This window comes from Urocampus carinirostris, chromosome 11 (assembly GCF_059441175.1).
Source record: "Urocampus carinirostris isolate Australia breed hairy pipefish chromosome 11, RoL_Ucar_1.0, whole genome shotgun sequence".
Taxonomy (NCBI): Eukaryota; Metazoa; Chordata; class Actinopteri; order Syngnathiformes; family Syngnathidae; genus Urocampus; species Urocampus carinirostris.
Window position 1 is genome coordinate 29,016,013 of NC_142359.1, and position 17,810 is coordinate 29,033,822.

The 17,810-nt window shown below is 40.5% G+C and overlaps 1 protein-coding gene across 1 annotated transcript; it reads right to left on the reverse strand.

Moving 5' to 3' along the window:
• Window positions 1-526: 526 nt before the first annotated feature.
• On the reverse strand, window positions 527-17,511 carry LOC148357025 (protein Dok-7-like). The gene is made up of 12 exons (XM_088347321.1): window positions 17,370-17,511; window positions 17,235-17,280; window positions 15,152-15,382; window positions 10,709-10,909; window positions 10,047-10,166; window positions 7,811-7,909; window positions 6,934-7,604; window positions 6,817-6,865; window positions 4,833-4,921; window positions 4,619-4,688; window positions 3,122-3,289; window positions 527-1,086 (listed from the first exon to the last, which is right to left on the reverse strand). The coding sequence occupies exons 1-12, from the start codon at window positions 17,421-17,423 to the stop codon at window positions 950-952; spliced, it is 1,935 nt and encodes a 644-aa protein (XP_088203447.1). The 5' UTR covers window positions 17,424-17,511; the 3' UTR covers window positions 527-949.
• Window positions 17,512-17,810: the final 299 nt, after the last annotated feature.

A 17,810-nucleotide genomic window follows, 5' to 3' on the forward strand; every position in this document is an offset into this window, starting at 1 on the left:
GCGATAGCATCTTAGAAAACAACTATAAAACTTTGCAATTAATCCTTTCAGAGTGGGACAGTTGAACAGTTTTCACTTTTCCCTTTGTAATAAGGCAGAAAGTGGCATAAGTTGAACTATGTGACTCTCGCTGAGCCTTTTTCTTTCCGAGCTTTGCAAAACGTTCACTCCTGTTAACTGGCAACATATAGAGAATGGCCGCCTGTTTATTGCAATTATGTAACTGCCACCCAGACAACCACAACAACACGTTTCACCTGATGGCCAGAAAGGAGTTGCCAAAAGCAAAAGGGAATTGTATTGGTTGTTTTTAGCTTTGGTTGATATTGTGTGAATGCTGAGAGACAAATGTTCAATGTTTTTATTTTGAGCCATAGTGTGATGGCTGAGAAAGGTACAGTCGCAACAATGCTGTTCTGCTGCAAGCTGTATATGCCCAAAGCAATCAAATTATTTTCTTATATTATGGACTTCATAACATTTTATTAGCACCTTTAGCAACTCAAGTGTAATAATCAAAATCAAGGAGGTCAACCAAATGGACTTTATTGGCTTAAGAAATTTAAAAAAAAGCCAACTTTTTAAGTAAAAAATAACTGTTAATGTGTTTTAGTTAATGTAAATTACAGTGACATCATCAATGCAATACTGTAATACATTCAGGCAAACCATTTATTTCCACAAATACCAAAGAGAATGAAGCTGTAGTGCCATAAAAAATGGTTTTACAAAGGGCAGCAACATACCTGTACTTGTATTTCTTCCAAATACATACTGCACATGCTCAAGGGTTATATTTATCAAACCACATCAATCTCAAAATACAGTATATTTACAGATATAAACAACAACTTTAGATCATTTTTAGTAAAACTTCTGAAATGGTCACACAGTATTAGGAAAAAATGTAAATATTTGTAAATGTAGGATTTTGGGCTGGGCCTTATGGTCACTGCGGCGTTCCCTTTTTTCTGCGATCAAGGGTGTGCAGGCCCTCCTGGCGACCCAGAGCATGCTGAGTACCCACCTTGTGGGCCGTCTCAGTGGCTGTGATGTCAATCTGGGCGTATTTGGTTGAGTCCTTTCCTGTCCATTCAAAACAAATAGCCTACCTCAACACAGTATATCATGGAGGTAATTTCTAGGGCATTTATATATGATTGTTCAACTTGTTTTTTGCATTCGTGCCCCCAAGTATTAATACAACTTGTATGCCAGCTTTAAAACAGACAGCGAATTTAGTGAACAATTGCATACCGCTCATTTCTACTAGGAGGTAGACCATTGTGGCTTTTTGTTTGTGTTTTTTGCAGAGTGCGTGGCTATTAGTATACATTTGTCATACTATCTCTTCGCTAGCGACGGAGATGCCAAGTCCTTTCCTGTTTTGTTTGCTTCTTGTTGGCACACATTAGCTGCCCACTGTGTTGTTTGGCTGGCTAGCCTGTATTTAGCGCCAGTTTTCTCATGTCCCTTTAAACCCAGGCCGGCTTCGTGTTTTTAGTTATTGATTCCTAGCTCGCCTAGCTGCTCACGACATGTTTTATTGATCGGCTGCCCTGGCTTGGTGTGTTTATTCCTGGCCGGCTACGCGCTTGCCAACATAGCCGTTGTCGCTTTTTCGTTGTAGGTTCCTGGTAAGCCTGGCTGCTCACTGCGTGTCTTTTGGTCGGCCACCTACACTTTTTTTCTCCTGAAGCTGCGGCTGCCTTTTAATGATCGGTCACAGTTACCCCACCGTTGGTGGCTTTCGGTGTAATTTATTTTTTTGTGCTAATCAGCCCCAGTTTGGTTGCTCGCCCTTTGTTGTACAATTACTGCATCCACCTGCAACACAACGCCTTGGCATTTTCCATAAAAACTGCCAAAACTTAGCTTAAAACACTCGTAACCGCTGACTATTTTACACATGAAACAATATCCCAAATGGCTTGCTAGGGTGCTGGCTTTCCTCCTATGAGGTCACAGCTCAGGAGGACTAAGACAAGATATGCTGTCTTCAATCTCAGAAAATAATTTGAATACTGTACACTGATTGAATGTATATAGATTTTATGCAAAAACCTTGTAATATATTCTCAAATTTTGCATGTGTACAAATTATTGTTACCTTTAAAGTGGGGAGTCGCAAACCTTTTTGACCCAAAGAGCCATAAAAGCAAAAATATTCTGATATTTTGTTGACTAAGAGACAAAATTTAAAAAAACGCCAAAGCCGCTCTCCAGACCAAAACTAATTCTTCAGCACATTTGATTCCACTGTGTGACTTTTGATGATTTGATAAAATCTATGAAATAATAATAATGCCAGTGCTTGTGTCCCATCCATCCATCCATCCATTTTCTGTGCTGCTTATCATAACTAGGTTTGTGCGGGTGCTGGAGCCCATTTTGGTAGTGGGCAGGGTACACCCTGAACTGGTTGCCAGGCAGTCGCAGCCTGTGTCCCATCAATATAAATACATGTATACCATTTTAAATTGGTCTTCCGCCAGCAGTGAGTGTTGAGGCTCATATCGACTGTCATTTTTGTCCCAAATAAAGGTTTCAAAACAAGGTGCGAGCAAAGTTCTTTAGTAAAAATGTTACAAAATACTGCAAACAGAATACCAACGTATTAACCTTCAGTGCAGACAGCGCTGGGCGAGGAGGAGAAGTGCCCACGCCTTGTGTATAACTCCGCCCAATACTACCTTTCACCCAATCAAATTGCTCTTGGTGCTTTGCTAGAGCTTCTGGGTGTTTTAAGTTTGCATTGAGGCTTTTTATCTTAAAGTGTCTCATTTAGCGATTTACAGCCAAAACGGGGTCTCTTGGTGTGACACCTTGACTGTAAACTGTAGTTAAAATTGTGTCCTATATAAACTGGACTGAATCCTTTTGACAGTCGCTGTTGTCTTGGCTTTGCACCTTTGACAATCGGCTTCGCAATCAACAATACATTAAGTAATTAAGCAAGTTACAATTTATTTTCGAGCTGTATGTAGTCATGAAAAGAGCCATAGGTTCCCGATCCCTGCTTTAAGTTAAGCACAGGAATTCATATTAATTTCATATACTTTATATTAACAATTGCAGGATTCCAAAGAAGACAAAGAGAAGTTTGTTTTGATCATCTTACTCTGTGCGGTCGCAGGTATCACAGTCCCCCAGGTACCTTTTTCCTGCAGTTCCAATTCCATGTAGTTGAGGTGCTTCTTGGACATTGGACTCACTGGAATATTAACATATGTCAAGCTGTCACCGCGTAGCCTTTCGGCAATTGAAGCCTCTGGGTTTAAGGCCAGGCCTGCAAGAAAATCGAAGACAAATCGTTGTTTTCTTATTTAAGTGTTTTTAAAATTTATATATATTGGGCATCATCTTACTATAAAATAATAGTTTACACCTGTCCTTTAATTTTACAATGTTCTTTAAGGTTAGGGTGCATCGTTTGGATGTCCTTAAAATGTTGAAAGTCGAATATTTTCTCTATCAAAAATGTGTTAACACCCAACTGAGTTCAAAGAGCCCTCTTGAATTATTTTCCATTGTGCCTACCTACCATTACATTACTGTTATCAGAGCTGTTCAGGGTGGAACACATTCGGTTCTAGGAAAGGGAGGTGGGGGGAAAGCTGGAGAGCGATGTCCTGCTCTCCCCCACATTTTCTTTTGTTTTCGTCCGTAAGAAAAGGCCTGCTTCAGGTAAAGTCCAAACGCCAACCCAAACCCCAAGAAAGATAAAAATAATACATCTGTAGCTGCTTGACACTAATTCCTCAACTTTTCATTTGTCATTGTAAGTTCTCTACAGTAGGTTGCCTATGTATTTTCTTTTTTTGTAAAAAAATAAAATAATCTAGATATATTGTTGTTACAATACTGCACTGGGTTTTTATAAAGCTTTTTGGATATGCAAAAACATTAAAATAACAATCTATAGCTGACGCTAACCCTAAACCGCAAGCCCAAACTAACCCTAACCCTTAAAGAACAACATATGTATCCATCATAATCTGATGAATACAATGAATTCAGATACATTGCAAAAGGTTTTTTTGCCTAATCTTTTTACGTACACTGATGAATTAGCTTGTTACATCAGTACTTTTGTTCCACAAAAAAACAAAAGACACATGATTGCTAATAGGTGTTCTAACCATGTTACATATGAAATCAAAGGTAGCCATTATGATCAGCTCTGTAACAAAAAAGCGCCAAGGGGGGACACTCTACAAGGCCATTAGACAGCGGCAGAGCCTTTTGGCGATGTCTAAAAGAAGCCTTGAAACCTAATTGATCCTAGCACAAGCACCGTGTTGTGTAATGGCTGCCATTACAGCAAGCGTCTCTTACCCACATCTAGCATACATCGACGGAGCATGGCGAAATGTCAACAACGTTTAGTAGCGGAGCAGATTTAATGAAAGGCGCCTAACTAAACGTGCAATGATAACACCATTTTAGTGCATTGTGTACTGAATAACATAAATGCACATAAAAAATAATTCTGGCAAAAAAATACAAAGAGCAATGATATTATGTCTCAATGTTTTTTGTTTTTTCTAACTGTAGATGGCATTTCGAAATCATAAGAATTTTTAAAATAAAAATACTGTAATGTAGGCATGCATACCTTCCATGTCTTGGAGCAACTTCGGAGGACCACAGCCGAGCATCAGTTCATACTTTCTTTTTTCATCTGCCTGCAAGACAAATACATTGAAAGATTTTCCTTAACTATGTCCCTCCTAAATAAGATGAGTACTTTCATGTTTATTCATTTTCTTATGCAAATGATTGTCATAATATTTATTATTTATTTATTTATTTCAAATAAATGAGCCCACCTCTGAGTTTCTCTCTGGTGCTCTGCTTTCCATGATCTCATAAGCAGGATCAGCTCTGCTCCGCTCCCCTCTGCCACTGGGCCTTTTGTCTGGCAAACAGTGGGCATAAAAATGGCAGAAACATAATTTTCATGCAGAAATGTGAAAACCATATTTTGTGTAATAGATAAATTAGCTTCATGTAAAATAATAGAACACTACTCCACACACACTTGTGGGTTACATACCCAGGCTTCATGCATGATGCAGGTTTCAGTACCGAGTACTTTTTGAGGTTAATGTAATAAGGCAGCTGGTTTTAGCATTGTATGATGAAAACAAGATTTTTTTTGCTGTTGTGTATAAATATGCATAGATTCATGGGGTCTGTGCTTAATATAGGGTGTATTGCATATGGGTGGGTGGGATTTTCCCTTAAACACGAGGGTTGTAGGGGCACCATTTTCTGTCGTGTGTCTTGGGCAAGTACAGCCTGGTGGCACCCATCCCTCTCCAGGCCAACAAATGTTTCCAACCTGTCTTAAACCGGGGACCTTTTGTGTGTTAGGCGAATGTGCTAACCACTGCACTACGGAAACAGAATTTGCATATAGAGTAGTAAATAACGTTAGGTTTTGTTAAACATGGTTTTCCAATATTTTTAAACTGCATCTCAGCAGAGACATCGACAAAAACATGGAGGTGTGAAAAAGTACAATATCAGGTATTTCCTTAACACAATGACTAAAGGGCTCAGACAGATTCTTTCCCAAGGACATCACCACCCTAAACAACCACACAAGACTGTGACAAAAAGAAAAAATAATTTCACCCATATATGGAGAAAAATATATCCATATTTTATTTCACCTCTGAGTGACATGGCCGCTTTCTTGTGTACCGTTTCATCTGGAGGGACGAAAGCAAGACCAACTTGGGTGCCCAGGTGCTTCACTTGTTTGGGCATTTGGGTTGGCCATGGTCAAATTCTTTTTTGTTTTTTCTACTTTTTCCTTTTTTCTTTTCTTTGATTTTGTATATGTATTTGTCTTGCTGTCGGTCACCCCTCTCGAGGGATATGACCAGGGTAGGTAGGTAGATTATTTCCCCTATTCAGACTTCAATACTCTTTATAAGAGATAATTCGGTGTATCATAAAGGTATTTCCCCCATCATCCTAGAAGTATACAGTAGCTTTCAACACTTAGGTAAAGGGTACCCTGACAGATTGCGATGGGATGTACCAATGGACATTCTGGACCATGTAAGGTGGTTTTAAAAAAATGAAAGTGAAAGGTGAAAACGGGGATGGGGTGGGTCAGAGTGTCCAAGACAAAAATCCCTAATTTACCTCGAGAAAAGAGAAGCGATACAAAATCTGCAAGGATGCAGAGAAAAAGTGGCCTCTTAGCATCTCTAGTCAACGTTTGAGCAATCGTCTCTTCATATGGACCAGTGGCCAGACGGTTGTAAGGAGCACACGCGTCCTCTGTACTTTTCTTTGGGTGCAGCCCAGTTAGAAAAGTCTGTTGTGGTGGCGCACTTTGGCAGATGCGCCCTTTAACGGCGGCTGGCAACGTGCATCACACCACTTGGAACATTTTTTTATAAATGACATCACTTGTCGGTGCACAAAGGGCTCGAAGCGGTGAGGGTCTACTGTGTAGAGCTGGGCTCCGGGCATCACACCTAGTAACATGGTTGGGAGCTGATTCCTTGGGTATGCTGGAATAATACAGTATCTGGGCTAAAAGTCTTGTTAGTTTCTCCCACTTTTCTGAAAAGGGACACAATTTCACTTGTCCTGTTTCATCCGGAGACTGTGAAAATAATGCTTCTCTCAAAACTTCAGTCTGCTGAATAGAAAACATTACTTGGGGCAAGCAAAAACTGAGAACAAAAATCACGCAGTGTTAGTAGTGTGACATCAATTACTCCCCTTATTTTCTGCCCCATTCTCAGCAAATAGTAGGGGGTTCTTTTTTTTTTAGTTGATTGCTCTTACCTGGTAATGCAGGTATCAGCCCATCAGTTGCAGGGTTGAAAGGCAACCCCTGTGAAACATGAAACATTAGGATTTACAAAAATGTAGCCCCCGGAAACTCAATGAGAAAATCCCTACCTGAATTCCTCCACATATTGAGCAGAGCGTCACAATGGTTTTGCTAGTGCAAGATTCCCGGGTGTCACTAGAGGGTCCCCCCCTTGTTTTATTTTTGTGAGTGCTCACGGATTTGAGATGACCACGCTTCAAATGTTCTGTTACAGGATCAGGAGAGTCCTGAACTAAACTTGGTCGGTCATGTGCCAGACTCCTGGGAGTGTCATAAAGATACCTGAGTGAGCTTGGGACTTTGTACTCGTTTTGTGAAACATTGGGGCAAGAACAAGGGCTCAGTTCTTGAGCCAAGTGGGGTGGCAGACAAAAAACTGACCCAAAGTCCTCAGTAGCACTAATGTCCAGACTTTCAGTGTATGAGGAGAAACTTCCAGTGTAAGAGGAATGACTACCGGTAGCAATACCGCTGTCTAAGGAGCTCTGGCGACCAATTTCCTGCAGCTGCCTGGGCTCTTTGACTCCCGAAGTGTTCCCGTCACCTTGGCTAGCCAATTGCTTTTCCACGTTCGCCTCTTTGTTGCTGACATTATTTCCTGCAACATTGCTCCTGGGTTCAGTCCAAATGGCCAAACGGCTAGAAACGCTGCCGTCCGATTGGCTGGTGTCTGAAGTGTCAGAGGAACCGGATATGCTGCGGTCGTCGCCTCCAGGGACTGCACCGTACACGGACGACACTGCAAGATATGTAGGAGTCTTTAATCAGCAGCTCATACATTATGCACCATCAGTTGCAAGCACCTTAATAACAACGATAAATCAGGAGAGTGAACGAAAACCGACAGGCTTAATTTGTATCGTGATGGACTATCAAACAGCACAATTACTATAGAGGGATGCAAACAATGTGAGTAATGGCAAGGAGTAATAATACTATGCGTACCTATGCTGTCCTGATAGGAGAGCATACTCAGTCGCTTCTCCAGTTCCTGAGTCTCTTGGTTGAGCCTTTCATCAGAGTCAGTCTGACTGGCATTCGGATCTGTCAAAGAGAAAAGTGACAGGAATTAAATGGCTTACTACGTTCTTCTCAATGGCAAATGATATTTATCTTCATCAGTTAATGATTCAAATGCAACAACCACAAAACTCCATCCTTCTTAAATTGTATCGACGCGTAGCAGGTAGGCTCAAAAGTGTCTGGTGTTACTCTGAGGCCAAACTCCAAACCAGAAACACTCTATCAGACAATATGTGACTTTCCCAGCCGCCAATCAGAGCTCAAGATCTGAAAAATGTATATTAATTTAGAACCAGCTCAATGTACCCAAGACCTCCACTGTAATTAATGCTCCCAATGTGAATTGAATGAACACAAACAAAACACCTTGTCTTTGACGCTTTGTAGCATGTCCTTGGAGGGGGGCACAAAGGCCACTTGTGCAACACAACATGGTTTATTAATAGCGTTCTAAGCGTTTAGCGCCACTGCATGACCATGTGAAAGCAGTCTCGAGTTTTTCTTTTTTGGTCTGCAACATCCATGTTATTAAAGTTTTTACTTTACTTTTCTCTGCATTCAAATGGCACTCTATTTATGTCCACAGCAGATTTAGAGTTGTATTATTCAATTACACAAATCAAAGTCTGTGAATAGAAATGTGTTTTTAAAGGTAAGGAATAAAATTGTAATAATTTTATTTTCCAAAAGGGGTTCTCTCTATCTATATTTAAGAATGCTTTGGCTATGTACCATTATGGATGCCTCAAGTGATTAGAAGGCTTTGTCTGCTCTACTCGTGTGAACCCCTCGCTTCTATTTATTCTCCATCGGGAATAAGCTGCACTTAAGCGCACAGATACGGAAAAATGAAGAATATCCGCAAGCCCCCGCAGGTGACCCAAACACATTTACTGTGATGTCGGCAAGAACATTGGCTGTTAGAAATCATTTAGGTGTTAAAAGTGGACAGAATGAAAGCGGCGTTAAATGTGGTGTTAGAAGAAAAACGAGTTGGAAGACTGGGACCTCGCTTATTGTAATAGAATATTAGATTGCCTCAGAGCAGTTTATTAGTTTTAATCATCTGATTATGTTTTTGTCCTAAGGCTTAAATTCCGTATGTGACTCAATTTCCTTTGCACTCTTTGAAAAGCGTTAGCAGCCAAACAATGTCTTTGGTCTTTTTCGGTATAGGTTTAAAGCATGGGTCACTAACGTGGTGCCCACAGGCGCCAGATAGCCCCCTAAGAACACCTGAGTAGCTCATGGACTGGATCTAAAAATAGCTCATCAGTAATGGGTTTATTAAATTAATATTTTCTAGGAAATTTGATTTCTGACTGGCATGAAGTTTTAGTGGTTAACCTTAACCCTAACCCTGTTTTTATCCTATTTCTGATACCATAAAAATTGGACTATAAGGCGCACCTAATTATAAGCCCCAGCCAGTACATTTTTAAAGGAAAACCCTTTTTCTACATCCATAAGCCGCACCTGACTATAAGCAGCGTAAGTCGTTATTTTTTAAATACATTTCAAACTGGTCTTCATGCAAATTAAAAAAGTTGCTCTCAACTTAACAAAGGTTGCTAACACCTGGTTTAAAGGGTCCTTGGTTCAAACAACTGATTATTATTCTGTCACTCTAAATGTTGCGTAAAGCAAAATACGGCCACCATCATGGTCTGTAAATATCCAACTACAGTAATAACTGCATTTGCTATTTTAAGGAGTTGGCTGACGTCTAGGTCAAGGGTATTCTGTGTGGTGCCTGTGGGCACCATGGTGGCCCCTAAGAACAGCCAAGGTGCCCGCGGACCTGTTCTGAAAATACCTCACCAGTTCTGGGTCATTGTGATTTTCTTTTTTTTTTTTTTTTAGTTTGGTGATTGACTGAGTCTATGTAACCCTAGTTCCAATGATTACCTTGGTAATAATATAGTATCAACGTAGCGATAACAAGATAAGTTGTTATTTTAGAAATGCATCTAAAACTGGGTGTCCTTTGCACTATTTAGTAACAAAAAGTAGCTCTCGGCTTGCAAAAGGTTGGAGACCCCTGCTCTAAGTGTAGTTAGCAGCAGCAAAATAAGGCAATGCTTTGGACATCCATTTAAAATCCTACTGAAAAATAGTCAGTTATGCGGAAAATTGAAGCATCCAAAGCACAACTAACCTGGTAGGATGGGCTGCAGGTTGAAAGGTCCCCTACTTGGGGAGATACCTCGAACGATGCAGTCGAACAAGAAGCTTATTTGCTCGCTCTCAGAAGATGTGAGCAGAAAAACGCCTGCCCCTATGGTGGTAAAAAACAGAAAAGGACATGATAAAACCGCTTTTATTGCATATGACTATTCAATCACAAGAATAACATGTAATAATACAGAATCAGTGACAACAATGGTTTCTTTTCTTGGAATGCTTTTGGTAACAATGTAGTAGGCCTCTCTGACCTCCCCTTGGAGGGCAAACCTGCTGTCAATCGTAAATGTACCCATAGACCACCCACTCTCCACATTGAAATTTGTCTCCCATTTCTTAAAAAAATCTATTCATAGTTCTTAATCATAGTTTTATAACAATAAAGCGGAATTAAATGGCTGGTTAAAATTGTCCTTTGTGTTATCACAAAAAAGACACTTTGCCAAGACAATAAAAGAGGAGCCAACAAATGAGTCATGCCTGTGGGGGCTATTTTATTTGTTTTTGTTTTTTTAACGACTGAATCATTCTTGCAAAGCATTCATGCCAGCAGATGTTCTTCGTTGTCCTTAAACCAAAGCAACTAAAGCAACTTCGCCAAAGCTATTTCCACGCCTACATGTCCATCACACTTACAGTAGCCACAGCGCGTTCCACCCTCAAACACGAATCCGTTGGGTACAGGCCCATATCGGCGTAGGTCGGGAAGGTTCCAGTGGGCCACAACAACGGGGGGGACGCCTCTGACGAGAGCCAGCAAGTTGTTGCACAAGTGAAGCGTTGCTGGACCGCTCTCTAACTTGGTTCCCGCCAAAACTCCCACGCCAAACCTGTGAACTTGACCCGAAATAAATAGAAAAAAAATTAATACAGTGATGCCTCAGCTTTCCAACGCCTTCGACCTCAAACTACTCAACCCTCGACCGAAATCTTAAAGAATAATTTTCTCTCACTTTCGACCGAATGTCAGCTTTCGGACGGTTTGAGTCAAGCCAAGAGAGCATTTGGGCAGCAGAGTCAAGCCGAACCGCATACCTTGAAGGTCTTAACTCTTGCTATTTATGATGATGTTGTAAGGAAAATTGTGAATTTGAGCAACATGGGTAATGTTGAAATGGACGCAAAGAACATTACTTTCAAAGCCAGTCGTGGCTTGTTTTAAAGGTTGAAGCAGAGAACCAGTATCGTTCTACTTATACGTTGTTGTTGTCTGGAAGTGTTAAGAAGATGCACACACAGAGAGTCAGAGAATTGACAGAACTTTTAACAAAGCACCTGAAAGGAACAAAAAGTTTATTGTAACCATTCTGGAGAGCAAAATAAAACCACTATGTGAGCAGATTGGCCCAGTCATAAAGGTTGAGGAAGTCTTTCCTTAGAAAGTGTTTAATTGCAATGAGAATGGCCTTTAAAAAAAAAAAAAAAAATGCCGGCCAATACGTACAGTCAGAGGAAGAAACCAATTAGCCATCACACAACATTCCGAAAATATATCAATTTGTCAGAACCCGAACAGACGATGGACCCAGACGCGTAAAGTTTTCACACCAGCTTTATTTTGCAGAAACGGGGTAGTCATGCGCGGGAACACAAATGCTAGCGATTCGGCGATCGCTGGGCCGCAGAGATAGAAATCGGACAGGACAGACCGGATTGATACCATACACAGGATACACGAGGAGATACTGGACAGGGTGGGACAGACGGGATCGATACCGGACACTGGAGCAAAATACCGGACAGGACGGCACAGACGGAATCGATACTGGATACTAGAGCAAGATACCGGACAGGGCAGGCGGGATCGATACTGGTTACTGGAGCAAGATACCAGACAGGACGAGACAGGCGGGATCGATACCGGATAACAGAGACTGGAGCAAGATACCGGACAGGATGAGACAGACGGGATCGATACCGAATACTGGGGACTGGAGCAAGATACCGACCGGACAGGACGAGACAGGCGGGATCGATACCAGATACTGGATACACGAGCAGGATACCGGACAGAGTCAAAATACAAGTCTTGCAAGTGCAGAGGTTCGTTGACGGACTGACAAGGAGTGAATGAGAGCACTGATTTTAAACAGGAGGGAAGCCAATCAGACAACGAGCAGCAGCTGGCGCCAAACGGGCGGGCCCAAGTGAGGGCAATGGGCAACCGTGACACAATTGGAGAAAACGTGTTTGTATTAAGCTATTATCATTATTTTAATACAAGTATATAAGTTAATACGTTGCTGTATTACGGTTTACTTAACACATTTTTGTTACTTTGCTGATTTTCATCGCTCGATGTCTTCTGTATTGTGGTTGGCTACGTCTGCCTACGTGTCATTGGTGTTGCGGTCAGTTGTTCACAATTGTAAAACACTTTGATGAACCTACAGCATGTATGCGCAAATTTTTTTCTCTAAAAGCCATCATGTTAACGAAACCCTCTGGATTGACAAAAGTACTGGCGGCCGAGGCAAAAAGGTTATCAGCGAAATTGGACTTCTCCACCCGCTAAACATGCTCTGGAGGCATATGCGGCTCTTACAGGTCCCTAGTGGCTCCCTGATGCTTTTTTGAAAATGTTTGATAATGGAAAAATATATGGTTTCTGTAAAAGGGTAAACAGGACACATTCTTAAGGTTTTCCAATTGATTTAGATGGATAAAGATTGTGTTTACTTCCTCATAAGGCTTATAAAAGGCTTTTAATTTTTGGCGGCTCCAGTCATGATTTTTGGGTTTATTTTGGGGTCCAATATGGCTCTTCTAACGTTTGGATTCTCGACCAGAAGTAAATACAGTTTTCCTTAACGCCTGCATGGTGGCGACAACGTATCATGTGAAGTAAAGAGGATCATGTCTTTAATCAATACACTTGAGAAATGAAGCGGCAAGATTATTTTTTAAAATCATAATTTGACAGTACAGAAGTTTTTTGTATAAACAAAAAAAAAGTACATTACTTTTATTCGTTGCACAAATACTTGAACCTATAAATTGGGATTTTTCTTTGGTTACAATTTATAGTAGAGTATCTAACAAATGAATAAATAAAGGTTTCTACTTTGTGGCTTTTGACTATCGCGGGAACTTTTTGCAACATAACCGCCGCGAAAAAATGAGGGATTACTCTATCAATATTATCTACAGTACATCTACATGAACTAAATGGCTGGTGATATACACGTTTTTGAAGAAGAAGAGACAAAAGCAGACTTTTAAAATGGGCCAGAATAGATTAATGACTTTACCATTATTCTTTATAGATTCCATTCAGATCTCGCCGCCTAACCTGTAACGAATTAAATTAAAAAGCTGAGGCAGCCTTGTGATCGATACATTTTATTAAAAAAAGCCTAACAATATGTAATGCATTTTCATCAGTGTTCCCTATTTGGCCAGAAATTTCTCTAGAATTGTGTTGTATACATTTTTTTTTGTTTTGGCTCCAAGTATTTTTTATGACTTTGGCATTAACGTCCTCCTCTTTTAAGAGTGCTCGTGTGTTATTGTGAAGATGAAGAACATGTCAATCTCTTAAACAAAAGCTTGGACACACCCCCAGACAGGCAAGTGACATTTCTGGTGGCCACGACATATTGAAGTCTGTGTCATTGAGCAGCCAACAAAAGACTGGATGGTCCCCGATTGTAACCATTAGTACCCGCCTTAACATTCAACTGGACTGCCGCCATCAGCTGAGCTGGTCATCGCTATTACTGGCGCCTATGAGTTTCTCCCTTATGTAATGTACAGTATGGTGTTCCTACATAGCACACAGGCATACACCGCGTTTAGATTTGTCAATCCCATGTGTTCAGTTTACTGCTCATAAATTAACAATGGAAAAAAAAAGTAACTATGTAACCCAACTTGATTTCCACAACAAACAGCTCAATGGAATCAGCCATTTTTGTTTCTAAATTCTCTTCAAACACTGTAAGGTCACAAGCAGGACATTCTAAATGCCCTCTTTCTGATTCCCCAATTCCTTCAAATACAGCATACCTGCGTTTATCACAATGAATGGGCATCAGAACCTCCTGCGAAATGCTCAAATCAGCTAATTACCCCCCCCCCCTTTTTTTTTGTTAACATGCGTTCTGCTGCAGAAATGGTCTATCGGGTATAATGGATCACAGCTGCTGTTCATTTAAGGTTGAAATAATGTAAAAAAAACGAGAGTCACCAAACACAAGACAAATTTTCTCTCTCCGCCCCAGCTCTCGGTAGTCTACTGAGGATAATGGATCACGGCCAAAAAAGTGCAGTTCAATTTAGGGGGGAGTACAATACAACTTCAGCCGCCCAAACTGAAATAAAATGCGCTCTGCTAACCCCTGATCTCAAAAGTAGTTGACCGGGGATAATGGATTGCGGCTATAACCGTGCATTTAATTTCAAGGAAGCCAGAACGGCATCGCTCCTGCCAAAAGTACATTTGAAAAATAATGAGAATAATGCCATCCATCCATCCATCCATTATCTGCACCGCTTATCCTCAGTAGGGTTGCAGGGGTGCTGGAGCCCATCCCAGCTATCTTGGGCAGTGGGCAGGGGACACCCCTGAACTGGTTGCCAGACAGTTGCAGGGCACACGGAGATATACAACTCACTCGCTCATTCAAAATTAGGGACTATTTGGACTGGCCAATTTACCTGACATGCATGTTTTTGGAATGTGGGAGGAAACCAGAGTGCCTGGAGGAAACCCACACAAGGACAGGGAGAACATGCAAACTCCACACAGGAAGGTTTGATCCCATGACCTCAGAACTGTGCCGCGCACGCGTCAACCTCTGCCCTGCCGTGCTGCCCATGAGAAGAATGGGTCGTGGAATATTTTTCAACCCATGAGGCCGTGAAGTACGACTCTCTAGTTCACGAGGGATTACAATCGAAAATAATGATTAATCTAAGCAAAACTGCGATGTAAGACCAGCTTGCTTATTATAAGCCTAAAGGTTTTTTTCTTACTGGGATAAGATGTTATTTTTTTGCTGTGTACTCAGCAGTCTCACTGATGAAGACTAGTAAAAGTGACCCTACAATGGCAGAAAGTCGGTGGCCTCCTCTCACCTTCTCCGAGACTGTACTGCAGTCGGACTTCCCACGCCTGCAGGGTCTCTTTTCTATCGAATCCCAGCAGAGCCGTCTGGTTGAGGCAAAGAATCGCTAGCGTGAATGTGGCACCCTCGCACAAGCGCCCGCTTTCCAGGCCGCAGATCTCTTCCAGAGTGACGCTGCCTCGTTCTTTGTTCCCTTCCACTTTGTCCGACTTGTCTTTAAAAACCAGCAACACTAGGCAATCTGGAGGTGTGAAAAGAGTTTGTGTAAGTATGTGGAGCATGTACTCACAATCAAAGTCAATTTACAACTAACTCTGACAGCTGCAACAACACGGGCATGAAAGGGCCCACCAGAGCCAACTTGGATTTTTATGGTGTTGCCCACTATGTGGAACTAGCATATAGGGAAGGGGTCTTAAACTCAATTTACCTGGGGGCCACTGAAAACCGAGTTTGGATGAGTGATATGTTTGAATATTAGTAGACATTCAAAATAAGCAGAGAAGACATCAATGGATTTTAAACTTACAAGGAGAGTCAGAGAGAGGCCTTAAGGTCAAATAATTTAATTCATATTGAAAATTAATAAGGAAATCAATCAGGAATAAATACATTAAAAAATGATAATACAGATATAAACAGCTGAAGAACCGACATATAGTTGCTGACAAGAAAAAAACAAGTCAGTTCAATTGCCTGTATTAACAGTTTTTTAACATGCAACTTTCCAAACATGAATGGAACAGTGAACTGTCCTGAACATGGCTTCTCTTTCCTACTCTTTGCTGCAAGAAAAACGACCAGAAAACAAGCCCAAAAAACGACCAGAAAATGACTAAAAAATGATCAAAGAATGAACATCGACCCCCCAAAACAACAAACAAAATTACCAAAAACAAAAAGTACCAAAAAGTAAAAATTGGAAGAATGGATTGAAAAGTAGGAAAAATAACTAGAAAAGAACTAAAAAGTATGAAAAAGTAGAAAAGCTAGTGAAAAGTCGGAAAACGTACTAAAACAGAACTAAATACAAAATCATGCATGGACTTACTCCCTCATATCTTTCAGATTTAATTTCCCCCTATGTTCCGGTCCAGAGCCTTTGCTATACAAATGAACATAACTCGACTTGACTCAATCTAAATAGTATTAAAAAGTACTGAAAAGCATGAAAAGGTGATGGACATTATGTAAAAGTAATCAAAAGTAGTAAAAAGTACGTACATATTACTCCAAAGTATGAAAATGAACAAAAAACGACTCAAAATGACCAAAAGTCGACCAAAAACAAAAACAAAAAACAAAATATAACCATAAAGGAGAAGCTATTATTGATTGTAAACCAAAAATCATCCAAAAATGACTTAAAAAAACAACAAAATAAGCGACTGAAACAATCCAAAACCAAATTTTTTTTCTAATAGGATTGGGGCCACAAACAATCATCCAGGGCGCTGCAGATGCCCCTTGGGCAGTGTGTTTGAGACCCGATTGAATAATCCAACTAACTGACACAAAGTAAAAATAGAGATGAAAACATGCATAATTGCATTGCTGTGACTCAAAAATGCATACGAATACCTGCATTTCTATAAAAACAGTCGTCATTTCAAAGATACATGTGCAAAAGTGTGCAAAATGATTACGTGGAATAGAATTGTCTTTATCGTCATTGATGTCAAGGTGGTGAAACAATGTATGCAATGAGACTAAACGTGGCACTTACACGAGGTAAACGTGTAATAAAGACTTAAAGATAAGTTAAAAGAATGTCAGAATAAATAGGCATAAATATTTAAAATGTAGTTCTTAGAGACTGGACCTAGTTATAATCGTGCATAGTAACAGTAGTACAATGAAAAGTAGTGCAATAGCATTAGCAGCAACAAAAATTCCCAAACAAGTTGCCAGATCTGTATCTTCACAGTTTTGCGCACTTGTTAAGGGTGGTTATGGCCCTGGGTAGGAAACTGTCTCTCAGTTCCATATACTGTACCTTATAAATGAAGAAACATTTAAATCTGACAAGAACACTGTCAAAGTTTGATCATCGCTTGTAGAGAATTAAAACAGATATTATATAGTTATCTTACCTGCTACAGGCGACGGCTTGCGAAGAACGACCCATCTAGTTTTCCACTGTGAAAGACAAGAAAAGTTATACTTTTTCCTTTAAAACTCATACATTTCAATCACCCTCCCCCTTTTTTTAATAATCAAAGCGTTACCCTTTTCCCGTCTTTGAGTCTTGCGTATCCCTCCACGACAACCGAATCGGTCATCTTCAGTCATGGTTCCTGACAGCTGCACAGTTGGCTGCCCCAATGAGCTGGGTCACTTTCAAAATAGCTGCAGAGCCCTCCCTCGCTTTGGACCCCCACAAAGACACCGCCGCCCTCACCCCAAGTCCCCGCCTTTCACAACAACAACAAAAAGTGCGGAAAATGACACGACCACCCACATAAAAGCATACTATGGATGCTAGTTTATCATAAAAGCAACTAGCTATTATAAAAGAATTCAAATCTATTTTCACTGGCTGAGAACTAAGCTTGTTTTAAGTATATTTGTTCTGGTTTTATTTATCTTGATCTGAAATACAATAAGAAAAATCTAGCAAGTCATTTCCCTCATTTTAATAGAGCAGTGTGTACTATTTAACCACTAGA

What these genes read in the sequence shown, in the direction of transcription:
- LOC148357025 (XM_088347321.1), bottom strand. Translation starts at nt 17,423, where the DNA reads ATGACCGATTCGGTTGTCGTGGAGGGATACGCAAGACTCAAAGACGGG. An exon ending in GCAGTACAGTCTCGGAGAAG is followed by an intron (nt 10,910 to 15,151) that starts GTGAGAGGAGGC and finishes TTTCGGGTCAAG; the next exon opens with TTCACAGGTTTGGCGTGGGA. An exon ending in GCTGATACCTGCATTACCAG is followed by an intron (nt 4,922 to 6,816) that starts GTAAGAGCAATC and finishes ACTGTTTGCCAG; the next exon opens with ACAAAAGGCCCAGTGGCAGA.